Source organism: Pygoscelis adeliae, unplaced genomic scaffold (genome assembly GCF_000699105.1).
Source record: "Pygoscelis adeliae isolate BGI_AS28 unplaced genomic scaffold, ASM69910v1 Scaffold220, whole genome shotgun sequence".
NCBI classification, from domain to species: Eukaryota; Metazoa; Chordata; class Aves; order Sphenisciformes; family Spheniscidae; genus Pygoscelis; species Pygoscelis adeliae.
This window is the reverse complement of record NW_008824049.1, coordinates 1,997,207-2,016,056: the sequence shown is the minus strand read 5'-3', so window position 1 is coordinate 2,016,056 and position 18,850 is coordinate 1,997,207. Positions and strand designations below refer to the sequence as shown.

At 47.6% G+C, this 18,850-nt stretch overlaps 1 protein-coding gene across 1 annotated transcript in view; it reads left to right on the top strand.

Annotated features, from left to right (window-relative positions):
* The window catches only part of TNIK (TRAF2 and NCK interacting kinase), a 147,906-nt gene extending 129,056 nt beyond the window's left edge, over positions 1 to 18,850 (top strand). The window contains 11 exon segments of the mRNA XM_009333601.1: positions 2,973 to 3,099; positions 5,371 to 5,535; positions 9,049 to 9,163; positions 9,780 to 9,950; positions 10,248 to 10,391; positions 11,055 to 11,189; positions 11,454 to 11,554; positions 13,068 to 13,217; positions 14,511 to 14,670; positions 15,284 to 15,423; positions 17,284 to 18,850. Coding sequence (XP_009331876.1) covers positions 2,973 to 3,099; positions 5,371 to 5,535; positions 9,049 to 9,163; positions 9,780 to 9,950; positions 10,248 to 10,391; positions 11,055 to 11,189; positions 11,454 to 11,554; positions 13,068 to 13,217; positions 14,511 to 14,670; positions 15,284 to 15,423; positions 17,284 to 17,367 — 1,492 coding nt within the window. The 3' untranslated portion in view covers positions 17,368 to 18,850.

Genomic DNA, 18,850 nt, shown 5'->3' with positions numbered 1-18,850 from the left:
CATGTTGATTTGTTTTTGACTCCAAGCTGATGGACCTGTTCCTGCTTATGAGCAAGGCGGGTTTTTGGCCAGAGTGGACGCACCTGACTTCATCCACACCTTGGGTCCTGCCCACAGGGTTGGCATGTTAAAGCTCTGCCTGCTCTTGAGCCTGGTCTTGCCCCAAATCAAGCCATGCAGAAGCGTAGTACTTGGTGGCCTGCCCAGTGCCAACTGTTAGAGCCAGGATTATAATAATCCTGAATCTTTGTCTTTGATTTTTGTCCTTGGCTCAGTCACTGTGCAGGCAGCAAAACATGGTGGGCTAAAATGTTGAAACGAAAAAGTCAGCAGACTATACTATTGCGTCCCCATTACAGGTCGTGGGACACTTGTGCTTTTGAATATCTCTAGGTGAGGGAGGAGGGCAGCATAGCTTCAACACACACAAAACAGCTGTCATCATGCAGAGTGAGCTCATGGAGCATCCCTACCCAGGCTCCCTACCCAGTGCTTTGCAGCACTAGCACTGCAGGGGCGTTTCTGGGAGCTCTCCGCCTGGCAGTGGGGCCTGACTCCTGCCCCTTTGAATTCGCAGAGGAGTTGTGGGAAGGCTTTAGGGGATTATTTGCGTTTTAATCAGTTCATTTCCATTCTTCCTGCTAAATGAATTATTCATCAATATAGGTGTACATGGCTTCATACTGGTGGGGCGTGGAGCGGCAGGGAAGCCCTCCGGGTGGCAAGGAGACCCAGGGGGTCCATGTTATGCAGAGTACTAAGCTCCTGGGTTAGAGCTTCCTTCCAGCAGAAGAAGAAAAATCAGAGCTCTTGGAATTTGTTGGAGAAAGTCAGGAGATGGAGGGATGGCTATGAATATGCAGCAGTCAGATGGGCAGTCATGTGTGCGAGAAGAGGTCTCAGACTGCTTGCAGAAGAGGAGTTGAATCAGGAGTGGTTAATCTGTGCTGACATCTTTCCACCAAACACCTTGCGTTTGACACAGCACTTTTCAGTGGATGAAATATCTCGCTGAATGCTTTGCAGCCAGATGTGTCGGACGACAGGCATGGTGGTGAGACGGATGCCCCAAACCCACCGCCAGCCGAACACTGCTTTCTCTGTAACATCCTGTCCATGAACGTGCCCCCGAGACTGAACGTTGAGGTGCAAACCCTTGGTGTCACAGTGAGGCGGCAGGAGCTCTGTCCGTATCTAAGCCTTCATGGGTATCTGCGGGCATGGCTGCGCCGCTGTGTGTCTGGGTAAAAAGAAAGCGAATACTTGGCTTTACAACCTTGTTTCACAAAAGGAACCTTAACTCAAGTTCAGACTAGATGTAGTTGGGTATTTTTCTGTCAAACTTTTATCTTTCGTATGTTCAGTGTTTTTCCATTAGAAACTGGGGCCGAGAGAGATCATCTCATCTTCTCCTGCACCTTCCGAGTGATCTTTGTATAACCCATTTTTAAACTTCCCTGGGCATCCTCCCTGAGCACTGGGCTGCTCTTCATTCCAACTCTGTCCAGGTCTCTCCTGCTGTGGGGTAAGCCCATCCATCGCTTTGTGTCCCAGTGGATAGGAGGGACCGATTACTCCTTCCATCTCTACAGATACCTTTTCTACATCTGAAGACTATGATGACTCCCTTCACCTCCCTCTTCTCTGGGCTATATGAACTCTTGCTCATGTCCAGGGATTTCTTGCAGGCTGACACTGAAATTTGGGACCTCGGGGCTACCGCAGCCATTCATTCACTTGCTGTATGGTCTCAGAATTAATATAAACTCCTTTGCCTCTGGTTTATTATTTCTAAAACTGGAATAATTGTGTTATTTTCCCATCCTTTGGTGGTGTTGAAGCCCTAATGGTAGGAAGGAGGTGTGAGCTCCTCATGTGAAAGGTACGGCAGAAGTATGGCATGCTGTTGTTTGGAGTGCTTTGGTGATGCCTGTGCAGTCGTACGTTTGATACGATGCAGGCGAGGATCCATCATCGAGCCAGTCCCACCTTGGGGTCCCCGGGGTTCACATCTCATGTTGGATTAATGCAGGCTTGCTTTGGCTTTTCACATTACCAGGCTCCCTTGTGAGCCTCTGGGCATTGACAAGTAGGTGTGCATGGGGATGACGTGTTAAAGGGTGAATTACTTCATATTGATGGAAAGCAACCAGTTCATATGGCTTTTAAATGCAAAGTAACAGGTCTCATCAGCAACATCTTCATAACCACCATTGACATTTTCTGGCGTACGGGCAGGGCTCGGTAATTCAGAGGCACTTTGCCATTTGCTTTTGGATTCGTTTGAGTTATATTTAAGCAACTAGTCTGCTAAGAACATGATAATAAAGTAACGGCGGCCCCTCCCCACCTGCGACATCCACTCTCAGGGAGTCCTAAAATTTAATGTGTTTGAGACTAAATTCCAGCCTCTCTCTTGACACAGGAGCACAGAAATAAACTCAAGGTGAAGTCATGGGTTAGGGCTACATTTTCACCTGGGAAACAGCAGAGAGCTACAGGACATAACTTGTACTCCTGCCCGCGCCTCCTCCAAACCCCATCCCCTCCCTTGTATTTTGTCATCAGATGCTCTGATGCACTGTTCCCTTTTCAGGGGTTGAAATGGGGAATAAAGGGAGTGAATTTTTTTTTTTTTAAACTTTCTTAAGTAGAAAAAATGGTGTGAGGTAGAGCGGGACTGCAACTCCTCGTTACCTGTTCGGCAGTGCTCCTCTTAGGGCACCTTGGGACAAGAAAGGCCCTTCTCTTTGGTCTCCGTGTTCTATCTGTAGTGTATCAACCTGACCCTGCTGCTGTATTTGACAACATAAATAATTTCCACATACATTTAAGTGGATATATTTTCTAATTTTTCTTCCTGTGAGATAGAAAGCCTTACCCTTATTGAAATAATACTGTATTAGAGGATTCTTCATCTAGTTTAGCAAAGGAAGTTACTCATCATTAATGCTTTTCCGTTCTGTCCTCAGACCAACAGGAATTCCTGGAAGCAATGAGCCGTACAACCTGGGAATGGTGACAACCCACGGGCTAGAGACTTCCCATGCAGATACGTTTAGCAATATTTCAAGGGAAGGGACTTTAATGGTGAGGGAGGTAAGTTGTAAAACAAGTATTTCCATGGAGCATCTTCAGGAGGTTTTGCCCATGTAAGCACAAAAACTAACAGTGCTGTGTGTCCGGAACACAAAATGACTGAGTAAATTGTGCTCCTTAGCGCTCTCGTTAATACAATTTACACTCGGAGCAAATGTGACAAGTGCAAATGTTTCTCAGAACTACAAACAGCAGTGAATAGTAATGCCAGGGCACGGCGGGGAGGATGCTCACACAAATTACTCTGCCGTAATCCCACAATAGCTCCAGGCAACAGAAGTTATCTTCAGTTTACAGCATTTAGCTGATACACTTGGAACCTGGCCCAAAGTTTCCCCTCTTCTTCCCAACCTTTGCCACCGTGTAACCGTCAGAGGCGTGCAGTGTTTGTATAGCATTTGGAGGCTTTTACCAGGGGCTGGTCCTGCTCGGGGAGGGCCCAGCCCTCCTCCCCAGCAGCCAGCCGTCCTGCGCTCGCCCAGGAGCCGGCTGCGGGGTGCACTGGGCATCCCACATGGATGCGAGCCCCCGTCCCCAGCTCCGGCCTTGCAGAGGTAAGGCTGCAGTGGGAGCAATCCTGATTGATGGTACTGCAGGAGTGAGGCAGAGGAAGCACGTTCAGTTGGCTGTGGAAGATCTCCCCCAGTGTTTCTCAGTTTCCTGGTTGCTGGAACATGCGGGCGATGCTGCTGGAAATGCAGACGGGTAGCAGGTCTCCTGGTGAGGGGGCAGGAGGCTCTGGCAGTTAGTAAAACAGGGGTGTCACTTTCCTGCCGGCATGTAAAGGAGGTGGATGGGAGAGGAGAAGGAGGGAGGGAAGGTTGGAGTCAGCAATCGTAAAGGAGGAATGTTTAGGTCAAATGCAAACTAGGCTTGAGCAGCATTTTAATTCTTAATTCCATTTGTATAAATTACTCATATATGAAGGGGAAAAAAAAAGAATACAACTTTGAAAGAGAGGAATGAGTTAGCAAAAGAAGTCGCAGCATATTTGCTGCCTTCCTCCACAAGTTTTGGAGCTGGGCAGCAATGCATAGCCCACCTAACCCCTCACTGACATGGAGCTGTTCAGAGCAGGGATCCCCGCAGCCTGGGCAGCCCTCTGCGCATCCTTGTAGCAGTGAGGGTGATGTGGTTGAGCAGGAGAACAAGTCACTGCTTTAACAGGCAGCCATTTCTGAAATGACCGTGGTGTTAAGCATCACAACTGTAAAACGCATGCCACACCAGCAATGCCGTTTGAGAACACAGTGATGCAGAAGGGTTTAAAAGCCACAGGTGAGACAAGCAGCTGGGAAACTCCTTTGGGAGGAGGGAGCGTGATAAGAAACCCAAACTGCAGCCTCTTGCTGAGTGCTATTGTTTGCTCCCCACCACCACCGTAGCCATCAGAGGACAGACTCACTGAGGTCAGTGGGCTTTGGGCAATGGGCTTTTTGCTCCTTGGCGGGATGGCAAGGTGGTTCAAGGTGATGGCAACGAGTGATCAAAAGATAAATGTTGTCAGGACTGGTCAGAAACTTGGTGAGCCTATTCAGAGGGAGTCTTCCACTAATCCCAGTAAATGGGCAAGTCTCTGTAACGATCTCGTTGATGTGCACCAGGTAGGTGGGATTCATCAAAATGGCAAATATCTCAAAACGATAGGTAGGGAAGGGAGAAACTTCCCAGCACATGCCTTGCACGAGCTGGGGATGGAGAGGAAGGGGAGCCCCGGGGAAGCCCCGGGAACCTTGTGCGCAGAGCAAGATGCCAATTGTTCTGCCGATGCTGCCGCTGTTCACTGCTGTTTTGGGTTAAAGAAACATGCAACGGGGGCTGTGTTGGCATTTGCAGTCAGGCTACTCACCGCCGTAGCTGTGCAAAGCTGTTACGGCTAATGCTGATCGAGGGGTCAGATTCTGCTGTCACTATGGTCGGTGGCCGCGGGGGAGGAGAGCTGGCCATGGGGTTTGCACCCATGGTGGCAAGAGCAGAATCTGCCCTATGTTCCTTGTCTCAAAACAATGGTGATCAGGCTTCTCTCGCTGTAACGTGGCTAATGACTCTGTATTGACTTTGTGATTAATCCTGTCTTTAAATTCTCCTGGGGCAGGGGGTTGGTTTGCTGCTTGCCAGATTGCATGGGGATGGAAACAGAGAGGGTCCTTCTCCTGCGCTGGCTCTGGGAACTGGGGGACTGCCAACGACTTGGTTTTGTTTGGTTTTTTTCTCTCCTTTCTCTCTTTTTTCCCCCCTTCTCTTTCTTCTTCATGCCTTGTGTCTCTGCAGACCTCTGGTGAAAAAAAGCGTTCTGGCCACACAGCCAGCAATGGCTTTGCAGGTCACATCAATCTACCTGACCTGGTGCAGCAAAGCCACTCGCCTGCGGGCACACCGACCGAGGCCCTGGGGCGAGTCTCCACGCATGCGCAGGACATGGACTCGGTGCCTGAAGTAGGTGCTGGGGGGCTCCTCATTCTCCCTTGCATCGCTTTAAACAAGTATTAACATCTCTGCCCCGTAAAAGGGCTTTTCTGCTTTCCTCCCTGGCTTTCTTGGCTCTTCTCTCTCTTTGTTTCTGGTCCATGTGGGTGAGTGTAGTGGAAATGAAATACAAGGGAATCTGATGGGTTATTCCTGTGGCTGATGGTAGAAATTTATATTAGGTCTTCTCTCAAGCCCACCAGCTGGGGTTTTGGTGGTGATGGCTTGAATGCTGCCAACTGATGTGAAAGTCCCCATTGTTTTTTTTTTTTTTGCACTTGGAAATAAGGGAAAATTATGAGAGCCAGAGATACCATTAACTTCAGTTGGGCCCAGCTTCCACCTGTGTGATCTCTGATACTTAACATGACTCAAAAGGTTAGCAAAAACCAAAGTCAACAAAATTCTGGATAGTTCTTCAAACTAGCAAAAATCTGCACACCTTTAAAATTGTGTGTTTCCAGTCACGGCAAAGTATTTCTCCCTGGCAGCTGTTTTACAGGGACACGATTGAACATTAACATTGTATAAGGTGTAAAAAGTCTAGAAAGTACAAGATGTGACACATAAGACACAGGAATTGGTGTTTCTTGCTTACTATCACCAGCTGTGGGAATCAGGCACAGTTCGCTGTTTTCCCGTGAAAAATCAGCCCATTTGGTGCTAAATAAGCTATTTCATTTAGTTTTTTCTTTTCATTTTGTTGGTTATACATCAAAAGTTCTGTCATCATATTCTCTTTCATAGAAATGATGTACTCATTTTACAGTTTACTAGCAGTATAAAAATAAAAATTGCTTGGAATTGGGCATTGATAAAACGTAAAAACAGATGGTGCGTGACTTGACCTCAAGGTTTTATCTGTTTCCTCATTGCCTTTAAAAGCAGCGACGAGAGAGTTGATCCTGAAAGTAACACCTTCCACGGTCATCCTGGGACTGCTTAAACACAGTCAGACAGTATGCAAAGATTTGGTTTAAATATATTCGTTTATAGAATACCAACCAAGATGATCTTTTCCATTTCTAAAACTGCATTTTTAGGGCTGACTGAGCCGGGAGTGGGTGTAAGTGGAAACTTGGGGATTTAGTTCTCAGGCTTCCAGGTGACTCATGGTGCTGCGAACAAAAAGGGAGCAAGCACGACCTCACCCTGCAGCTTGATGCTGTCTCTGTAGGCCACCACGGAGATTTATAGGCAGTTGAACAGGACCTGGAGGAAGATGAGGTCTTAACATTTAAATAAGGGACTTGGAAGTTATTAAAGTGCCAGCTTCTTAGAAGAATAGCTGAATCTGAGCAAAGAAAAGAAATGCTCGGTGCATTGGAATGAGGTGTTTCTTCGTAATGCATTTGTCGGAAAGCACCTGCCCCTCAGCTGGAAGGCATCCCTGTAAATACTGAATTTTTCCCCTCCTTGAATTGTTGGTGCTTTATGGAAAAGGCATCCGGTACAGGAAAAGAAATGCGTATTTCTTGGATATGAAAGAAGCATGAAGTAATGAGTTAATCTTACATGTGCACACAAACATCATGGCGTACCGTGTATGTCAATGTGATATCTGTTCCTGCAGCCTTCCCTGCCTCAGGCTGTTAACTCCTTCCATGGGTCTCGGTTACTATGTACTTTCTGGAAATCCATCCCATTTCTATGGAAACAGGCGGGTTCTCAGGGATATAGAGACGGGAGGGAAGCGGGATGCGCAGCATGGTTTTGGCAGGCGCAGGGCATGGATGCCGGCTCGCCAGCCCCAAAACGCTTGGAAAGTTTTTGCTCCTAAACCTTTTCGTCTCCCACCGGAGGACAGGTACGAGCCCAGCCCAGTTTCGGTACAGATGTGCCGGGGAGGTGGTGTTCCCCATGGCACGTGTTCCTGCGGCACGGGCTTGTCCCCGTGGTAGCTGTCCATCCAGGGGCTGCGGCAGTGGCATTGGGTGCAGGGAGCAGCCTGGGCTCTGGTGACTCGGTGATGTGAAAGCTGAGAAAGATTTATTTCAGGGAAGGAAAATGTCCCGAGGAAGAAAAATGTGAGCAGTACTGTTGCTGCAGAAGGACTTGGTTTTTGCTGCTGTTACAGCTCGTAACAGAGGTCATACATAAAGCATATCCTGGGTGAATACTGGAGTAGGAAAAATAAGCTGCCCAACGTGGGGGGAAAATCACATCACTTTGATTCCCAAGGCAGGGATTTCCTTTTACCTGGGAAAAGGTCTTAGCCCCGTTTTCTGCCTTAACAAAGCAATGGCTTTAAAAAGAAAGCAACATGATGTTGCAGTTTGTTCCTCTCCAAATTCCCTTGGCAAAGTATTGGCTCTGACATTCCCTGTGATACCTTCAGGTTAAGTTTTGGTAGCTTAGAAATGGCCCTTTCTGCGGTCCCACCTGAAATGCTGTAGACAATTTAAAACACTTTACTGAAATTGCAAGTGACCTGTATGTGATGTCCCCATGAGGTGTGCTGAAGACCAGACTTTGGGGGGGATGGAGCAATGTGGGGGATGCCATCTTCTGATGAGCCTGAGTATCCGAGGCATTTCCAAACACCCTCTGTTCAAAAGCTCTCCTAAAAGCATTGCATAGCTCACCCCAAGCCTTCCCCATCTCCAGCACTTCAGATCCTCCCAAAACAGGAGCAGCCAGGCATACTGAGGGGCATTGCTGGGTCCTGCCTCAGCGATAGGTGTGAGGACCAGCGATAACAGTCCAGCAGAACGAAAAGTAGGCATTTTGCTGAAGAGCTGACTTCGCCCACTTTCCCAGGGGCATCAATGTTTTGGGCGTAGCCCAACGAACCCCTAGATAACGGGCAGCAAAAGTAGAGCGGTATTACGGCTGTACGAGCTCTCCTGCCTATGCTTTACAGGTCCTAAAATAGATTTCCATGACCTGTTGAAATAAAATCTTTGCTCAGACTGTGCTAGTTAGCGTTTGGCTTTGGCACAAGGAAAGCAACAGTCCCACCCTTTCCAGCTCTGAATTACTCTGGTGGTCGCTGGTCCGTGTCAGCTGCCCCATGCCAGGGCTTTCCGGGGGCTCCCAGCGCCATCTTGCCAAGCTCAGCTGCAAGGTGGGAGGGTGGGAAAAGCAAACTCTCACCTGCCTGACGTCGCAGAGCGGGCTTTTAAGACAGGTGTGTTACATGCAGACAAGTTGGTTTTTACCTGCGTTGACTTTTGCCTCTGGCCCTGCGGCTTCTCCGCTAACCGGTCTCATGGCTGTGCTGTGCTTCTGCCTGCAAGACGAGAGCAGAGCCGGGCCCTGCTCCTCTCATTTTCTGTTGCTCATGGACACTCACAAATCCAATTTAATGTTTTTCCTGATTAGTTATGGGGGAGGAGGAGCAAATGTTCATAGAGGGCTCAAAAAGGGCATCGCAGGGGCAGGCACTGGGTCTGCTAATTAGAAAGCCTTACATACACACACATACACAAAATTATTGTTATTTCAGTGCTGTGAGCTCCCTCTTTGCTATTTATTTTCCAGTATGGTATGGGAAGTAGCACCAAAGCCTCTTTCACCCCCTTTGTGGACACCAGAGTGTATCAGACCTCACCTACTGATGAAGATGAAGATGAGGATGAAGAGTCATCTGCTACTGGTAGGAGGCAATGGGGCCAGTTTGAGAGGGGAGGGCCTCGTGGACACCAGGTCATGGAGCCTGAATAACCCCACTGAACCTCTTCTACATTTCACTTACTCTTGTCCTAACATTGCTCGTGTCTGCCTCCTTGTGCTCTCCAGTTTCCAACTTCTCCTCCCCCACCAGTGAAATGCCACCAGAAAGGTCCAGGAGAAAACAGAGAACAGCAGAAATCCACCCACCTGTCTGCCTGGGCAGCCGGGAGAAATGCTCTTGGCAGAACTGGGAGGTGGTAATCGCTCCAAAAAGCTGGCAGTTGCTCAGAAATCATTGAAAATGGCTGGATGTGGCCAGGCGGGCAGCAAATAGCGCTAGTCAGCTCGGTAGGCAGGGCTAGAGGTCTGGGGACATCACCTGCTGACGGGTTTGGTGGTGGTTCCAACCCACAAGAAAATCCTGATGATCCCTCTTCAAACTAATAGATGATCCTCCTTCAAACTAATAGCTCGTAACATAGTGATGACATCAGAAAATAAACCAAGTATTGTCTTCCTATTCAAAAAAAAACCTGACAGAAAGAGGTACATACAATTAATCCATCACACCTCACTGTTTTGTTGTGTTTGCTTGCAAGCCCTGTTCACCAGCGAGCTGCTCAGACAGGAGCAGGCCAAGCTGAACGAAGCCCGGAAGATCTCGGTGGTGAACGTCAACCCCACCAACATCCGTCCCCACAGCGACACCCCGGAGATCAGGAAATACAAGAAGCGCTTCAACTCGGAGATACTTTGTGCTGCTTTGTGGGGTAAGCCCCTTACCACACCGTGCCCTCAGCAAAGCTCTCCAGAGCGTGTGGCTGGTGATGAAACGAGAATGTGTTATCGCAGAACCGAGCCCCTGCCTCTGGTTGTCCCCTTCTCCATCCTGGGCAAGGCTAATGTCCCCGAGTCCCTGCGCTGTAAGAGTGACTCTTCCATGTTCATGAGAAGATCACAGCCTTAGCTGGGATCAGTCACTCTCTCGGTGGTAGCAGAGACGAGCTCGGGGTGTTGTCCCTGGGAGCAGCCATGGCTCCCGGTGCCCATTGCCCTCTCCTCTTCAGGTGTGAATCTGCTAGTGGGCACAGAAAATGGCCTGATGCTGCTGGATCGAAGTGGACAAGGGAAGGTCTACAACCTGATCAACAGACGGCGATTTCAACAGATGGACGTACTCGAGGGTCTTAACGTCCTTGTGACAATATCAGGTACGCCTCTCGTGCTCTCACCTCATCGTTAACCTTCTTGACCATATTCTTGAGCAGTTCCAGCTCAGACAAAACCTGCGCACTGCTGTCAGAGGGAAGCTCCCAGGGGAGGTTGGAGGTGGTTTATTCCAGAATCAAAGGCGTTAGATATGCAAGAATGCCTCTGAGAGCAATTTGCTCCCGTTGCCTGCCGGCTCCGCTTCATCTGCAACACTCCATCCTCCTTTAGCAGGGAAGGGAAGGTGCAGGATACAGGCAGGTACCCCGGCAAGGTGGGTAGTCACGGCTTGAGGGGGCAATGAGCTCTGCTTTTGGGTCTCTTTGGCTCTAGCCAAGGGAGCCATGAACCATGGCTTCAGGGCTGCAGCTCAGACCATGGCTGTGCTCAGGGTGCCCCGAGCATTGTGAGGGCCATGAGCTTGTCACTGTCCCTGGGCTCAGCCGGGAGCTCCGGAGCTCTCGAATCAGGCTCATGGGGTGATTTCTGGGCTCTGCTTTCCATTCCTTTTTTCCCAAGAAAAAAAAAAACACAATTGAATTGCTATTTTCAACTTCATTGTGAAACAAACTTTATCATCTTGTGAGCGAAAATAAGCAGTGAAATCTCAAGATGTTCCATGCACACGTGCACTGCTCTGACAGGGAAGTTTCCTTTGCCAACAGGAAAGAAGAACAAGCTGCGCGTGTACTATCTCTCCTGGCTTAGAAACAGGATTTTACACAATGACCCTGAAGTGGAGAAGAAGCAGGGCTGGATCACAGTTGGGGACCTGGAGGGATGCATCCACTACAAAGTCGGTGAGTGGCCTCTCCAGAAAAAAATGTCTGGAAGGATGCATTTTTGTTCTCTAGTCTTAGATCTGACCTGACAATTTCTCTTAGAAGTATGGGTAGACCACAGCCACAAAGAAATGTGATACTCATCTGTATGTATTAGGTGGACACTTTACCAAATGAGAACCAACAGAGATAGCCTGAGAAGCTGTTCCTGGAGATAAGTTGTTCAGTCTTGTTGGAAAGAAAGTGAATGTTTTTAAAATTGGTTTTTTTTTTTTATTTTAGTGAAATATGAAAGAATCAAGTTCTTGGTGATTGCCTTAAAGAATGCTGTAGAGATCTACGCTTGGGCTCCTAAACCATATCATAAGTTTATGGCATTTAAGGTATGTTTATCTTTTAACCAGAATACACTTTGTAATTGTAAATACGTGAGATTTCTGTACTATGCAAAGCAGAAAAGCATCTTGCTTACGTAGCTGAGCTCCTCAGGATGCCTGGCAGGCATGGGAGATGGGATACATTCTGGCTGAAGAGATGGGATACATTCTGCTTATGGCTAGCAATTAAGCATTAATATTAGCTTATGCTGGCAGGCTTTAGTTGGAAAGTTTGCAGAAAGCTGACCAAATGTCCATAGGTAAAATTGAGTTGGGTTTTTTCGGCGGGGGGTGGGGTGGGGGGTTAACTTCTGACTAATTTTTCACATATAGTGTGAAAACAGGTTGGCATTATTTTCCATTTTTATTTTGCAAGGTCCTCTCCCCTTCTGCAATGTGGATTCTGTTTCAAGACAGAAAGTCCAGGAGAATGACCCACTCTTTCTCTTTTTCTCTCTCTTTTCATCTACCTCAGTTTCCTTCAGTGAGACCTTTCTCCTCTATAACCTGCCAACGGGTATTTTGTACTTAGTACTTTAAAGCTCTCTTCATCCTAAGCTCTGTGCAGAGACAAGTCACAAGGCGCAATGCCTTCTGGAGACATTCATGCTGAGTAATCTCATTTTGCACCCTTCCAGCACAAATGGGCTTATTCAGTATTAGGTCACATTTGTTTTTTCTGAACAAAAGCCAGAATAAATGGGCTCAGTGACATGGAGAGCTCAGCATCATTAAAATAGCCTGGGATCCAGCCTCCGCCGGCTCTGGTGAGGGTGCTGGTTAGTGCTCCTGGTGCTGCTCCTCCACTCTCGGGGGGCTGAGCATCCTTTACTTGCCTTGTAGGCAGGGATCTGTCGGGGTGGTGGGAAATACCACTCACTGATTTTCCCTGTCAGGAGTCAGAGTGGTCCTTGCACAGAGAGCCAGGAGCCCTTTTCTCTCACTGGGGGTGTTCACCCTCCTGCTGAGGACCTAAGCCATGGAGAGATACTCTGTCCTGGATCGGTCCATGCCGGGGAGCTGGTCCCAGCCTGCATCCAGCAGGTTAGATTGAACAGGAATAAGTAGGTCTTTGCTAATATAACTCATTTCAGCTGCCCAAACTGGAGCGGTGATCCCTGCCGAGAGGGGAGGTGGGTGGTCACAGCTCTCTGCAGACTTTGATCTTGTTACCCTGAGCAGCACCAGCATCAGGCGGTTCCCGCACGCTGGCTGTACGCATGCTCGTGTAAAATTGAGCTGTCATCTTCCTTTAGAGTCCAAATCCTCAGGCTGGCCTTGGGCTCCTGGGGGAAAAGAGCTGTGCTTGGCAAGGGTGAGCGCTTATCTGCTGGGATGGCTGGAGCGAGTGGGTAATACCCTCTGAGGCATCTGACATAGGAACAGAGAGACAGGAACATATTAGTTCCACATATTTAGTAGGAAACACAGTCAAACAAACATGATTCAAAACCGTGTAACGCTGCTGCTGTGGGGATTTGTTGGTTTTCTGTGATACTCACTGAAGGGATTATAAAAGTCTTTTGCAGATCTCCAGCACAAGCCGTTGCTCGTGGATCTCACTGTAGAAGAGGGTCAGAGACTCAAGGTTATCTTTGGATCACACACTGGTTTCCATGTGATTGATGTAGATTCTGGGAACTCTTATGATATCTACATACCATCTCACGTGAGTACACAGGGGAGTGCTGCTGCATGGCTAATGCCGGTCACCAGCAAGGTTTGGACGGGCCCTTGGTGGCTTAGAAATGGTGACCAGTCAGGTGACATCTTGCCATGGGCATGACATTCTCCGGTGCCATCTTCATTGATACTCACTTAAAGAGGACTCGGAGGTATCACATACTTCATGTTCATTATTCGCACAGGCTATTTCTGTCCTCGTGCCCAAGCAATCAGGCTTAAGGTTGCCATGTCCCACAGAAAGGAAAATCTGTCCATATGCTGCATGGAGCGGTAATGGAGCTCTCTATAGGGCAAGATGACATGAAACCTGGTTCTTAGTTGTTGGACCACATAGCCCCACCAAGAGCTGGATGCCCAGTGCACTGTCCCATTGCACGGTGTCCCAGATGTGCTCACCAGCGCTTACTTGTTCCTGCTGGGGCAGTACAGTTTGCCCAGGCAAGGGTTGCAGGATTAGGGTAGCCCAAATCTCAGTAAGCCTGCTGCTCAAAACTCCCAAACCCCCTGACAGCAGGGACTCACCACAGGACCTCTCTCGGGTCCATCAGCTATTTCAAGAGAGAGCCAGTGCTACAAAAAATACTGTACGGTGCTACAAAAAATACTGTAGATGAGGATTTTCTTGTTGGCTTATTTAAGCTCCATCCATGCTGTTGGCCCAAGCAGCATGAGAAACTGGTCTAGGAGAAACTGGGGCACTAATCAAATCCCGGAACTGCTGCATCTGATCTGAGCCGCAGAGCTTCCTCTGCAAGAGCTGGCAAGGAGCGTAGGGAGAAATACTGGGGCGGTTTGGGATGGTTTTGTTGTCTTAGCTATGGAAGGGCAGACATGGGTGGAAAGTCACTGTAGCTGCCCTTGGAGCTAGAGACTGATTGCTAAAAAAAATGGGAATATTTACTCCCTAGGGCTGCCTGTAAAATTCTGGGTTTATTTGCCTTAATTTGAATAGGAGATGGATTCAGCAGTCAGCAGTCACTTATTTGTGTTACAGCCAAGTGTCAGCCGTCAGTCTCGGGGGCTTGTGTTGTGATCTCTCTGTAATTGCTGAACCTGTTTATCCTTGACGTATCAGACAGCTTTGATGGTAGGGTAAACATGACAGTTTATTCCCCTTCAAGCTTATCTCTGAAAACCAATGCCTGTTTGTTGAATCGAGGGAGGGTTTTGTTCTCGGGTTGGTTTGGGTTTTTGTTTTTCTAAGGCTCTGCTCCTTCCCCCTACCCCTTTCTCCATTCAGTGTAATTCTGACTTTTAGCGTTTATTTTAACTGCAGATTCAGGGCAATATTACTCCTCACGCCATTGTCATCCTGCCTAAAACAGACGGGATGGAGATGCTTGTGTGCTATGAGGACGAAGGTGTATATGTGAACACCTATGGACGGATAACTAAAGATGTGGTGCTCCAGTGGGGAGAAATGCCTACTTCCGTGGGTAGGTTAACCCTTCCTCTTCACCTGCATAAAATACAAATGACAAGTAAGATGAGGAGTCGAGGATGCTGAGATGGGAGTCATTTGAGCTTTTGTTTATCAAAGGAGATTTCTCTCAGCCAGATAAGAGATGCAATTGCTAAATTTCTACAATTTGGTCCTGTGCAACAAGAGCAGATCTTGAAGATTTGAGCTCTGGTTCATCTTAAGTATAAGTGTAAGATAATATAAGCTGTTGCACTGGTGGGATGCTGTGTTGAGTGGAAGAGGGGCTGAGTGTGGAGCTGGGAGCGCTTGGGTTGATCTTCTGGCTCTGCTATTGCTCAGCTCCACGACCCATGGAGGCAAGCCACTGCCCAGCTCCTCACCCACAGAAATCGGAAGAAGTTATACTTCTTCTGTTTAAATTACTCAGTAATTTCTGGATGAAAAGTGCTATGCAGAGGCTATTATCCCTGCGGGCACACGCCTGGCCGCCTGTGCCTCCGGCAGTCAGAACTCTGCCATTGATCTACATAAGCTTTGAAAAACGGCTGATGAGAGCTTTTCTGCCTGTTGCGTAGTATTTAGCTCAACACACGTCGTAACACCTACCAAATGCTTCCTTTTGACAGCCTACATTCATTCCAATCAGATAATGGGCTGGGGAGAGAAAGCTATTGAAATCCGATCAGTGGAGACGGGACATTTGGATGGAGTATTTATGCACAAGCGAGCTCAAAGGTTAAAGTTTCTATGTGAAAGAAATGATAAGGTAAGTCCACTTCAAAGCTTGCATCCATGCTTTAAGCTACAGCCAGCTACTTCTTAGACTTTGGTTTATCTTGAGGTTCATAATTAATCTGAAGGTCCTGTTTAATAAGCAGTGCCCATAAACCCACTCCCAATTAATTCTCTCCAGTGGATGCAGACCTCAGCTTGTGGTGGGAAGATCTGCAAGATCTCTTCCACCTCAAGCTGAGATCTCCGTTGACTTGGCTTGCCTTTCTCCCAAGTCTTGCATCTGAACATTAACTATTGAGGCTGCCAAGTAAACTCTGCAAAAGCTGAGAAATGGTGGCACTAAGGATGTGTAAGTGACCCTGACTTGAGCTCTGGTGCAGAAACATTTTGATGCATTTTTAGTTCTGTGATCTTAAAACCATTTTCTCCATGGAGCCCCATCTATTTCTGTGGACGTTGATAAATACTGCTCTGGAGGAGCACCAGAGTTGCATGGGGAATGCGGCTGTCATGTAGATGACCCCTGCCGCGGGTGTTGCTGATGGGCAAGGGGTGCAGGGAATGAGGGAAGGAGAAACTGCCGGAGGAAAAGGAGTATTTGTATGGAAGGTGGATGAATGCTGAGGTCTGTTTCCGCTATTGGTATTTCCTCATCTCACAAGGTTTCACTGAGATAAATCGGGACCATGCAGCAGGGAGTTCTTTCGTAGTGAGCACGATCATGAAACACGTGAAGAAACTGGTTGCTCTATCCCCAGAGCAGGGTTAATAACATGCAATAAATAAGGTTTGAGGCCACGATCGGTTTATTGAACAGCTGCTCGTTAGTTGAGCATTGCCCTACCTGTTGCATGGAGTTAGGCTGGAGCTCTGCAGAAAAAATGTATCCTAACCTTGCAACTGAGTATACCGTGGGAAGCTGCCCAAGAAGCCGAGTTTAAGTTGCTCAAATACCCCTAGTTTGCTTTCTTCTAACTTTTGAGTACTTGGCTCTGCAGGTTTTATACTGTTTTTAAAGGGTTGTTCTTCTGGTTTGCTCCTACTGATTTTCTTTCCTTTTCTAAGAGAACTGGAACAAAACCCACCTCAATCTCTCTAAAATACTGGAACCAACTGATCACTGGTGGGTTTGAAATACTGCAGATGTTTCTCTTTCTGGAGAAATGGTTAACGATTAAAGTTGTGTGAAGATTGAATAATTTTTTGGTTTTAAAAAAGACAGAGGCTTCAGATTGTCCCCTTAAATATTTGCAACTTATAACTTACTTCCATTGGGGTCAAATGCTGGTGGATCCTGACAGAGGCACCAAAAGGTGTGTTCTTCACAGAGTCCTGATACGTTTCTGTGCTTTGAGCATATGGAAGGGAAGTAGTTTTCCTGAGCTTTATTTTCAGAAACAGCTGAAATACCGGGACTAACTTTTCCGAAGAAAACCGTTTCAAACTCCCATGCAGGATATTGACCCAAATGGTTAACCTTTAGCAAGATCCAAACCACTGACAGCAGTCTTATTAATATTGCGTAATAAATGGTGCCGTGGCAGTAAAATGTGATAAACTTGGTATTTTTAAGGCGTTCCAAACCTTGCTCTCTTTGGTAGGGATAGTGAGGGAGGTGTTACTACCATGTTTACTAATAAGTGGTTTGATTTGATCTGAGTCTTGTGTGGGTTAGCTCCGGCCCCTGCGCTCGCAGAAAACTGAGAACTGGGCAGTGGGTCTGCATAAAATTTCTGCTGTCAACTGGAGAGAAGGAGCAGGGAGGGAGGTTTAGGCAGAGGAAACCACGGGGTGTGGGGCAGCTCCTGCTTTCCTCGCTCACTAAGACAATTAACAGACTTTTTCTTATAATAATAAAAACTATTAATAAAGGTTTTTTGCTTCCAAACAGGTATTTTTTGCATCGGTGAGGTCCGGAGGAAGCAGCCAAGTGTTTTTCATGACCCTCAACAGAAACTCCATGATGAACTGGTAACAGAGGAGCATTTGGCACTCACCGCCATGGCATTATTTCTAATTTAAAGGACATAAACACATGGACTAACACTGTAGAGGCAGATGCGGAGGGCCCCAAGGAACACCGCTCCCCACACTCCCCCGGTGCCGTCAGCCCTGGGGCAGGGGCTGCGGGCAGGGATGGACTTTCGTGCTTGGACCCCCCAAGGTCTCCTGATTACGCTGTGTTATAGTGGGTTATAAGTTTTCCTTTTCTTTTTTTTTTTTTTTTAATTTTATTTTTTATTTGTCCCCTACTTTGTAAGAACGGGGAAAGAAACTGTGTCAAAAAGTCTGTTTTTAATTCTGTCTGCCTGCTAGCATCAAATATATAGTATGTTGTAAAGTTACCAATTAAATCTGGTGAGAGACAGCACAATAAATGTACCTTTTATCTTTGTGATGAAGGCCATAACCGTATAGCTGGGTAATTTTAGAAATCTTTTGCCTTCACCAACATTTACATGTTGCTTTTGGCAGCAACGGCTTAACGGATTTTTAAAGAAGAGAAAAAATAATAGGTTTTTTTCCCCTCTTTTGGGAAATGGATTTTAAATGGCTAAACTACTAGCCTTAGACTAATAAAAATCAGCTACCATTTTTGTCAAGTCTGTCAATCCATATTTCTATATGGATCTTCACATAATGGTGTGTCTTGATAGGGACAGAGGTGCCATTTGTTGTTGCTCCGGAGGTGCCCGCCTGCCCCGGGGCTTGGCTGTGGGTGCCAGGACAGGGGATCGGAGGAGGAGAGGACGGCGGAGCGGTCGGAGGAGCCCCGTGCTCGCCCCCGAGGTGGGATTTGCGGCCGCAGACGGCTCCTGGGATGCCGCGGGCACCAGACCCCGATGCCGAAGCCAGTGCAAGCTGTGGGCGTTCGTCCCCCCCGAGCCCGGAGCCGGGTGCTGGCGTGCAGAGGCAGCCGGCGCAGGGACGGGGACCACGAAATGAGGTGCCCATCCCCTGCGTTGCTGGATTGGGCTTGTAAAGAGCTTAAAAAATATATATATGTGTGTGGTTTCTTCGGCCAAGGGTCTGAATCTCTAGTCGTTTTCCGCCCCCTCCACTCCCTAGGAATTACCCAACATACAGTGAAAGACAACATCTGTGCCGAACCGTGTGTGTGTGTGTGTGTGTTTAGTTCAGGTTGAATCGTGGTCCTTATAAACTCTGCTCAGTTGATTTCAGTTTTCAGTGCGTATCTGGGGTTTTCTTTCTCAGTAGCTGCAAGCATGGCTGCCTGTGGTGTTGGGGTGTCGCATAACAAGGTCTGTGTTGCTGGTTTTAACCTACCTCGTTTCGGTTGGGGTTTGTTTTTTGGTTTGGGTTTTTTTTTTCCCCCCGTTCCGCTGTCGATCACAGCGCTGTTACCTCCAGCGACATATAGAGAGCTTAACTGGCAATCTTGGTGTACTCAGTAACGATGGCTTTATTAAAAAATGATTAAATCAACAGGACTTGGT